The following is a 10263-nucleotide window of genomic DNA, read 5'->3' on the forward strand; positions in this document are numbered from 1 at the left end:
AGCATTTGTAATTACTCCATTCTCATGTTACAGCTTAGGTAAACTGCCTTTTTGTCACGTTCGCTGTACGCTCATGGCTGAAAAACAGTGCACAAAAGACTAGACACAAGAGTAAAGGCTACGACAGGACAAGCTACTATGTCATATTTCTCGTGCAACGGGCTCTATTTACGTTCCTAACCTTTCATTTAATAACCCAGCTACAGCGCTTGTCCTGTCGTCGCCTTTACTCTTGTGTCTAGTCTTTTGTGCGCTGTTTTTCAACCATGAACCTATACCAACTCGCCCAACTTAACGTTCTACTAAGTCGCTGTACGCCACATGCCTTCCCTCAGCGCTTTATTTGTCGCGGACATATCGCCGCTCATATGTGCGCGCTTCTTTCTAAGTGGGCGTGGAGCTCCAAACCCTCCCATGATTCAGATTGTGCAGCGGTAGCAAATTCGGGACGGTTAATTGGTAACAAACATGGCGAGAATCAGCTACCTATCCTCCCACTGTTTTACTACGAGAAGACTACAGTGGTTGCGAAGCGGATCCATTCAGCGCAGAGCATTACCAACGTTCGATTTTGTTCCTATACGCCGCAGTTGCGTTATCTTGCACCACTCATGATGAGCCAGTCGCTGCCTGCAGCATGACGTTCTTCATTTCATGAGCGAAGCCAACGGAAGCCAAACTTTTGCTACTGAGCCTTATTGCAACGTTGCTAGAGTGACAGAGGCATCGAAAACCTGAGAATTTTCAGTGCTATCGAAATCATGAGCCGAGTGTTTCAGCGAACCCTTTAAAAAATTGCTTAAAAGACTGGGTTCAATGTAGAAAAAAATAGGTGTAGCATCACACTCTTTGCCCAGGCGGACACAATGTGCGGCAAAACTCCTCTAATTATCCAGGTAATTAACGAAAACCGCAAATTAACTTCTTAATCATTGCAGCTGGCTGATTAGTCCCAATTGGGAGTTTGATGCTGTGAAAAGGAAGTCCTATCAGTTTTTGAAACGAAGGACAAGAACCTCAATTTCTGGAGACCTGCCTCGCAAACATATCCTGACACTTTTCCCGCACGCGACCGACGCTTGAGCGCACGAGGAGCGCCGGAAGTATGGCGCAAGCGAAGCGTCTGCTGTTGACATGTCGTAATGAATTTAGTGCCCAATTTCAAACGCATGGGCTAACTTTCCTCGCTAGAGAAACTCGGCGCTCAGCTTAGAGCGCGGCCGGTGTTATCGACCATTTCGTCCCTCGGAGTAAGGCAAATTATAGCCGTCGTCAGTTACGGAAGAAAAATTCTAGTCATCGTCTGCTACGCGGCCGTCGCTTTTGGGAACACTGATAAGTACAGTCTTTGTCAAAAGTAACCAGGCTGCATGGTTTGCTTCTAGCTTGTATAGTGGAGCCCTTGTGACTTTCCTAAAGATCGAAAGGTGTTGGAAGGTAAGAAGACCCCCAGTCCTTACCTTTAACGACCATTTCAGCTTAAGGGAAGCTGTAAGGGATCCACTGTACGAGCTAGAAGCAAACCATGCAGCCTGGTTACTTTTGACAAAGACTGTACATCTGCCGCTCTGGCTGTCTGGATAACTCCGGACAGAATTTTTTTAATCTTTTTTTTTTATTTCTGTCACTAGCTTCGTGAAATGGATAAATGCGCTCTTATCTGGCAGTGTGCACATTACTCTGTAACATGAAATAGCGCAGGTGTGTCGATATACATTGCATTATTTCTGTCAACCGTCTTTTTCTTTTAAGCGGCATTGGCTTGACTGCTACAATACATCAGTATGACTTTGTAGATGATAAGTTTTTAATTGAAAATATTACAATTTTAACGCTGTGGTCTTACCTACCGGCTCGCTCAGTACGGTTGCCGTGAGCTGGATCAGATATGTCCCGTGCTGTAAGAAGTGCTAGTACTTAATTAGTAAACCTCGTCCGCAGATGTTTGGCACGTTTTAGTTGTGGTTTTTATTGGGGCATTTTTTAAGGTAACAAAAAATTTTCATGGTGAATGCGTCACCAGCAGTGATTCCGCCCAACGTTGATCTGCACATTATGACATAATCTCTTCGGTTCTTGAGACGCATACGCTGGCCGTTTTGGGCTTTGCTTTTCAAGTGGACAATGTGAAATGCCAAAACAATGATGACTGACAAAATTTGGATGAGTTGGTGTATACTGACCACTCAAAACAGCCCAGCCAACACGGAGGGGAGGGAGCGCCTGTCTTCTCTGCCTCCTTTCTGTTCGGGTTTGCTGCGCTATTGTGAATCATGCCCGGACAAGTCGCTTGCATTTTTGATTCAGTGAAATTCTGACTATCAGTACAAATGCTTGGTCTTGGCCAACGGGATTGGGTAACACGATCGAATGGCGGTACAGTGTTCGCGTGTTGGTATTAGCAAACCCTGCCGCTTTTTCGTAGCTAGGAATATATTGGAGCCCTTTCCAAGAGAACGGCCGTCGCCTGCCTCCACGACGTGGATGGGTTGCCGAATCTGTTCCCCGTAGAGATTAACCTTCGCGACGAGGGCGCACCACGTAACGCGCTTCAGAAGGTTAAAATCAACCCGGGGTTGCCACCTCATCAGAAGAACCTTCTGCTGTCGCTGCTACTTGATTTTACAGATTGCTTCGCGGCGAGCTCCAGGTCGGACATACGCCGGTAGCCAAGCATCGCATTGTCACCGATTCGGCCACGCCACCAGTTTGCCAGCGTTTATAAAGTGTTTCGCCTAAAGAGCGGGAGGTTATTAGAACGAAAGTCGATGAAATGCTTGCAGACGATATTATCCAGCCGTCAACAAGTCCGTGGGCGTTGCCGATGGTCCTTTTAAAACAGAAAGACAACACGCTGTGATTCTACGTTGATTACAGGAAACGGAACTATGTTACCAAAAAGGACGTATACCCACTCCCCAGGATCGATGATGCGCTTGACCGACTCCGGGACGCCAGGTTCTTCTCTTCCTTATATCTGAAAAGCGGATATTGGCAGATCGTGGTGGGCGAGCGAGACCGCGAGAAAACGAATTTCGTGACACCGAACGGTCTGTACAAATTTAAAGTGTCCCTGTTTGGACTTTGCTCCGCTCCGGCCACGTTTCAACGCATGATGGACACTGTTTTAGCTGGTCTGAAGTGGCCTGGACGACGTGGTAATCTCTTCGTCTAGCTTCGAACAACACTTACAGCGATTGCGCATTGTCCTTCAAGCCTTCCAGTCTGAACAACTAACTATCAATCCAAAGAAATGTCATTTCGCCTTCGAGGAGCTCCGCTTCTTAGGACATGTCAGCGCACAAGGTGTTCTCCCAGACCCCGACAAGACTTCCGCCGTCTCCAGTTTCCCACGCCCAACCGACAAGAAGGCCTTGTGACGTTTTTGGGGCCTCTTCTCGTATTACCGTCGCTTTGTTAAAGATTTTTCTCACCTAACTGAGCCATTTACAGCCTTGACTCGACATTACTCATCCTCTCGTATGGGGAAGTGCCCAAGACGAAGCCTTCGAGGAAGTCCGCTGCCAGCTTGAAAGTTCACCAATACTAGCTCATACTGCTCATATTAGCAGTACTGCTGGAAGTAGGCATGGGGTAGTTCTCTCGTAGCAAAGCTTTGTTTAGTGCTGTGGGGTCTAAGCAGATGCGTACTTTTTCTTTCTTAAGCACCCTGACCATATGACTGGACCATTCTGTTGGCTCATTTACCTTGGATGTGACTCCTTGTTCTTCCATGCGCTGGAGCTCCTCTTTGACTTTTTCTCGGAGGGCCACCGGAACTCCACACGCCGGCACTACCACTCCCACGGATCCGGGCTTTAGCTTCATCGCGTACTCAATGCCTTTTAACTGTCCCAGTCCACTGAAAACATCTTCAAACGATTGCGCTGCTGGGTGCAACGGGTCGGCGTGCACCTTTTGCACGCGACAAATAAAACCCAGGCGTTCAGCCACTGATCCACTGAGAGTCACGGGCACGTTTTGGTCGACCACGAAAAACGTCTCTTCGTGCACTTTGTCGTTTGCGCGAAAATGTAGCCTAATTTTTGTTTTGGCCCGAGTTTTATGGCTGAAGACCGCTGTTAACGTTACGCGACATTCTTGGTGCGGTTTGCTCGGCAGTTTGTCGACATCGTTGCTCGAAATTACACAGCAATTATATCCTGTGTCCAGCTTGCACGTGTATGGGCGTCCTCAGATGTAAACTGTCGCGCTCCAATGGTCTTAGGCTAGGGCACCGACGGTCAAAGTTTGCAAAATGAAATCGCTGTCATCCTCGTCTTGCAGTTGGCGCAGTTCCTTTTTCGAACCTCTGTTATGACGGGGCGCCAGTGCTTTGCATGCTTGAGCGAAGTGATTACGCCCAACGCAATTCGTGCACACCTTCCCTTGAGCTGGGCACACCACGCCACGGTGAGTGAAATAACCACAACGACTACAAGGCCGTTTTCGCGGGCCGACCCCATGGGCTACTGCGTCACCTGCATCGAATGATTTCCTTAAACTGCTCCTTTCCTTGATCGTGAGCTCGGCATATTGTAACTGTCTTGTCATACGACGAGTTTTCTTCAATAAGCTTTTCCTGTAAACCTTTGTCTTGAACTCCCAGGATAATCCAGCTGCGGAGCAAGCGGTCTTTCAAAGAGTGCCCGGAGGCTTGGAAGCCTCCGAGCACTCTTTGAAAGACCTGCTTGCAGCATCCGGTGACGACACCAATCTGACAAAGCTGCGGGAATATGCATAGACAGATTGGCCTCTTCATAAGCTCGAAGTCCCAGAACAACTTCGGACCTACTGGAGGTACCGAGACGAGATACACGCGCAGGATGGCCTCGTGTTTCACTGCAACAAGGTAATCATACCGGAGTCAAAAAGATACTACATCATCCGTCTCCTTCACTCGGCACACGCTGGAGCGGAGAAAATGAAGGCGAGGGCTAGGAACGTAATGTTCTGGCCGAACATGGCAAGCGACATTGATCAATTGTGCAAAGGCTGCAAGATGTGTCTCCAAAATCAGCCTCGAAACGCCAAAATGGCCCACCCTACCCTGGCAAGTTGTTGGTATTGACTTATTCTTTTACGAAGGTCGCGAATTTTCCCTCATCGTAGACTTCTACTCGTTTTTTTTCGAACTGCCGGAACTTCGCACCGCCACAGAAACCTCACTGATCACCTGGTGCTCTAAAATTTTCTCTGTTCATGGCTTGCCTGTGAAGTTGTGCAGTGATAATGGACCGCCTTTTAACAGCCGTGAGTTTAAGGATTTTCTGAACAGCCTAGGTACCGCCCAAGTCACGTCGAGCCACTACCACCCGCGGTCTAACGGCATGACGGAAAGAGCGGTGCAGGAAGCCAAGAAGCTTCTAAAAAAATGTTACCTCAAAATGCCTGCTCAAAACGCCTGTACAGAGGCTGATGGGACGCAAAACACGGACTCCTCTCCCGGTGCCTACAAGCCATTCGTAGCCACAAGCTATACCCAGCAATGTGGTCCACAGACGCCTTCGTGAGATACGCCAACGCCAAAGGACGTACAGGGTCGGTCATTAGTTCCCAGGCCACAGGGTTTAATTTAGAGTGCTATAGTTGGGCAGCTACGACACCCTTGGAGCCAAAAATCTCTGTAGAGGATAATAGAAGTACCATTCTCTCCTCTGAGAACCTTGATGTCTTTGATGCTATCGTAAGTGGCAGGATGCGCGGCTTGAAAGCAGACCCCGTGGCCTGGAAACTTTTGACCGACCCTTTACTACAACCGTGGCAGCAGGTACCTGCCACCTGCGACTCCACGCCAGCAGGTCACCGTGTATGACACAATCAACCGGACCTGGTTTCCAGCTGTCGTCCGCAGGCCAGCTAACGAACCTCGCTCGGCGATTCTCAAAACGGAAGACGGCAGGGACATTCGACAAACACGAGAACATCTACGACTGATGGGTCCGCCACAGGAACCCAGTTCCGCCCCTCAAGAAGACCCTTGCACAGGGCTCGGCCAAGAGCTGCGTCGAAGCACAAGGTTTCGACGTGAACCTTGTCGGTACCCTCTGCCGGAGCGACGCTGAACCCGGTTTGTTCAAAGAAGGGAAGATGTAGCAGAGCAGAGCAAGTCTGACGTCACTCGCTGCAGCATAATCTGCGCATGACCGAGTACGTGGGGGCACTGTATATATATGTCATCTTATCGGGAATAAACGTTGTTCATCACTCGATGCCGGCCCGTGCACAATAAGACAGATGGAAAGCTTGTTCCAAGATGCGTCTGTTATTAGTGCGTGTTAAAAAAAATTCAATTTGATATATACAGATTGCGCAAAATTGCCCTCACAGTAAGACAAAAGCTTTTTTGCTCATACTAAGGAAGCGTTTTTTAAGCCTATGTTACTTTACCCGCACAACAATAATTAATTATACAAAAGGTATCAACAATGGAACGGTAAAGCTGTAATAACCGAGTGACTGCAAGTTTATACAACAGAACACTCAGCAGAGCTACGAGCTGAGGCTTTGCCACGTATTCAAATTGGCAGTTCTATATATTCCAGGAAAAGAATTCCTCCGTTGTTAGCTCAAGTGATGGATAATCGACTGGTGTGGACAACTGCGTTTTTGGCTTTGTTACTTGGACCCGATATTTCTTGCGCATGTAAGTTAAAGATGCCTGCTATGCTAGAAATTCCGAAAGCAAACAAGATATATTTGCCTCGCTTACGGCCTTACTGAAATGATTGCCCCGGTCTAAAGCATTGTTACCTACAATTTTTCGTCTCCAACTCTAAAATAGTTGAAGCGATGAAACATTGATCTTCATTGTGTAATCTAAGCTGAGATTTTTTAATATGTGTGCCTCTACGGTGGCTCAGTGGTTATGCTGTACGGCTGCTAACCTGAAAGACGCGGGTTCGATCCCGGCCTTGGCGGTTGATTTTCAATGGAGGCAAAATTCTAGAGGCCCGTGCACTGTTCCATGTCAGTGCCGGTTAAAATACCCCAGGTGGCCGAAATTTCCGAAGCCCTTCACTACGACGTCTCCCATAGCCTGAGTCGCTTTGGGACGTTAAACCCCATAAACGAAACCAAAACCATTTTTAATATGCAATACTCAGTATGCTGACATGAGTTAAAGGCTTCTTCAGGGACCAGCACTCAGTTACAAAACTGAAATACATCACTCAGAAAGACAGCGACAACCATGTTGGTGCAGGTTCTGAGTGTCTCTGTAAGCTTGTTAAAAGTTATACCGCATTTGGCTCTTATGTTTCTAGAAATGAGGGCAAGCAGCTGGCCAGCTGCAGGTTTGAGTAAGAATACTTTCTTCCTTAATATATCTGCACTACACACCGGGGAACTCCTCATAGGCACGATGAACTCGACAGGCTGCCAAAGCTAAAGCTACCACAGGAGCATCGAAGATAAAAAAATAAAAACAATTAAGCCCTGGTACGAGGACCCTGGACCAAGGAGATCTTTTCTTTAACTACAAATTTTCTGTGGAAGCTGAACAACTTAGCCGGATGGCTGCGCTTGGCTGGATGAAAATGAGTAATGACTGCCATATAACAAATTAATTTCACCTTAGAGGTTTCGTAAACTTTAGGCCTAATCAATGTCTACAAGTTATTTCGCTATATTAGTCCCAATTTCAAGTCATAAGACTACTTGCAAAGATACATTGAATCACTGCTATTTATTAATACGCGAAGGAATTCGTAGCTGCGCTTGTGATTCATATTGATGCAATATTTTTTCTTAGTTCACTTGGTAATCATTCTTGGCCAGGGGTCAGGGGGTAATGTTTAAAGTTTTGCGCTTAAATCGGAAGGTGTCTCTTTCTTTTCAAGACTCATTTATGATCTCCTTTGAATTCTTCTAAGAAAAGCGAAGTCAAAATGAGCACACATTGTCAGCAGCACTCGTGTATGGCCCTGCATAGAGAATTCATTGCGCGAATTTATCAATCTTTCTGAATGCGTTCTCATCATCCTGCAGGCGCTCAGAACATCATAGAAGCCATACGCACATTTGCCACTTCGCGGGCAAGTATATAAAGCGTCTGGTCAATTCTTTATAGCCTGTAGTCTAGTGCTTCATGCTGCTCAATTTCGAAGACTTTCCAGCTTACTCCGTTTCGCCGTTGTCTGTGTATCTGGAGTCATCACGTCTTTGTTGCCTGCCTAAGAAAACGAACAAATGCAGTGAACTTTTTGTTTGCATATCTAAAAGACATCGGATATCTTGAAAAGCTCTAATTTCACCTTGCATGTTACCCGCTCGCTAGATAATTGCCCGCGGATGCACCGTAATAAGCATTTCACAGCCCATTTCATCTTGTTTTTATTTATTTTATTTTACCTTTTCTGCACCATTCTCCTTCCGTCTTTTTTCTACCAAATTACCCTCCCCGTGCGGACTAGCAAGCCAGCAGTTTTTAAACAGCAGCTAAATTTTCTGTTCTGCATTAAGAGGTTTTTATCCCGCCCTCGAGACAAATGACCTCCAAATTATTCATATTCACCAAGTCAGTCCACACCAATGGTCTTGATAAGCGCCTACTCCATCCCGAGAATACTGAATCTTTTGGCCTGATGAAACGGCTTTCCACACGCCAAAAAATACTGCTACTTTTCTAGACTGTTGTACACTAGATTTCCTCAGATATTTTTCATTCTCTTGTCTGCTTTCATTGCTTTTATCTTAACTGGTTCGCACGAATTCCTCGTTAAGTTACTTGCAGAACAATTTGATCAGTAAAATAAAGGTTGCACCTGTGTTCATCATTCTGCTGCCCCAAGGTTTATCCACTGAAGCCGTCTGTACCACCTTCGTAACGCCGCCGTATTAACCTGTCACGAAATAATGTGCCGTTGCCTGACGCCCTTCCACACTGGAGCTATATGAATTTCTGTCCCGGGGCAGGGCTGCTATGAAACCCATAAACACATTTTCTCGTAGACTTGCATATTTGTGGTTTACATCCTTGCAACGAAAACCAGCCTGACTTCGGATGTTCCCATTGACTGAATGCTTCCTGGTAAAGAAGATAACGGCTAATATTATTGAATCGAAAGCTTCACTAATAGACCTCGTGCTTCGATCGCCGTGCGCCTAGTTTTCACTTTAAAATGACCTTGAGCATCAAAAGCAAAGGAAAGGCGCATAACTGGCCCCCTGGGACATTGGGCACTTTGGTAGCGCTTTAAGCTACGAAACCCACCGAACGGGAGTTTGGTAAGCAAAGCGACTGCGCATAACTGCCCTCTTGGAACAGTGGACACCTTTCGTGCTTTAAGCTACGTGGCAGTAGTGACAGATTTTTTTATTTAAGATGTTTGTTATTAGGCATAATGAAAAAGAGAGAGAAAGTTAGAAGAAACAGTGTAAACAAGCCTCGCTTAAAAAGTGGCAAAAGTTCTCGGTAAAGCGACCATAACGTGTGCACTTGCGATCAACGTCCCATCGCACACCTACCTTCCTTCGGAAGCATCGTCTGACGGAAGCTGTAGCCAGGCAAGTCTACAGCAAGCGTTTTTCGGCACAGTTATTTGGCGCAGCAGCACAATAGGGACACTTGTCAGTCACTTCGAAACGTTTGTCACGCTACCGATGACACATAGAAGGAGTCAGAGATGCACCTGCCCGAATCCCGCACACAGATACCTCCTCCTCCAGAGCGAGACTACGCGGGAGTGGCTACAAACACGGAGGAATTAGAGAGCGTGTTCGCTCACGCAAAGCCTGTTTCTCGGAAACATGGGACAGGAACGGATATGGTGGTAGAGGAGAACGTGGGGAGATGTCTGATGTGTCAAGGTGTGTCATTGCATCCACATGAATATTGTGCGGATCCTTGGCATGGCCGCGAATTTAGTGTATGCGTACTGGACAGGGGTATTTTATGTAAAGTTGGCGAATAGACTGTGCGATTTGGAATGTGCGCCGGACAGCTTTAAGCTGCGTAGGGGTGACAAGAGAGTCGATGTAAATGTGAACAATATCGAAACTGGGTATGAGTGGAAGGAAAGAAATTGCACTGTGTATCGCTTGAAACTCAAACGCAAGGGGGAGCAAGCATCCACGCAATATGTAGCGCGGCAGTTAAGATGAGGATAGGAGGGACTGTGAGCTGCGGTAACTATCTTCAGTGCTGTGTGTGATGCATTGGTGTCTATTATGCACACTGAAGGCAGATGCGCATCTGATATCGGCGTCGAAGGAGAGGAGCGATTTTCTGTGAGTTGATAGTATGACCATGAACGAAGAGTC

General features: G+C 46.8%; 1 protein-coding gene across 1 annotated transcript in view; it reads right to left on the reverse strand.

Annotated features, from left to right (window-relative positions):
• Window positions 1-3828, reverse strand: part of LOC149346502 (uncharacterized) — a 28818-nt gene extending 24990 nt beyond the window's left edge. Inside the window, exon 1 of the mRNA XM_089541358.1 lies at window positions 3709-3828. Coding sequence (XP_089397484.1) covers window positions 3709-3828 — 120 coding nt within the window. The remainder of the gene's footprint in view (window positions 1-3708) is intronic.
• Window positions 3829-10263: the final 6435 nt, after the last annotated feature.

Source organism: Amblyomma mixtum, chromosome 4, assembly GCF_055824585.1.
Source record: "Amblyomma mixtum isolate Tamu chromosome 4, ASM5582458v1, whole genome shotgun sequence".
In the NCBI taxonomy this organism is placed as follows: Eukaryota; Metazoa; Arthropoda; class Arachnida; order Ixodida; family Ixodidae; genus Amblyomma; species Amblyomma mixtum.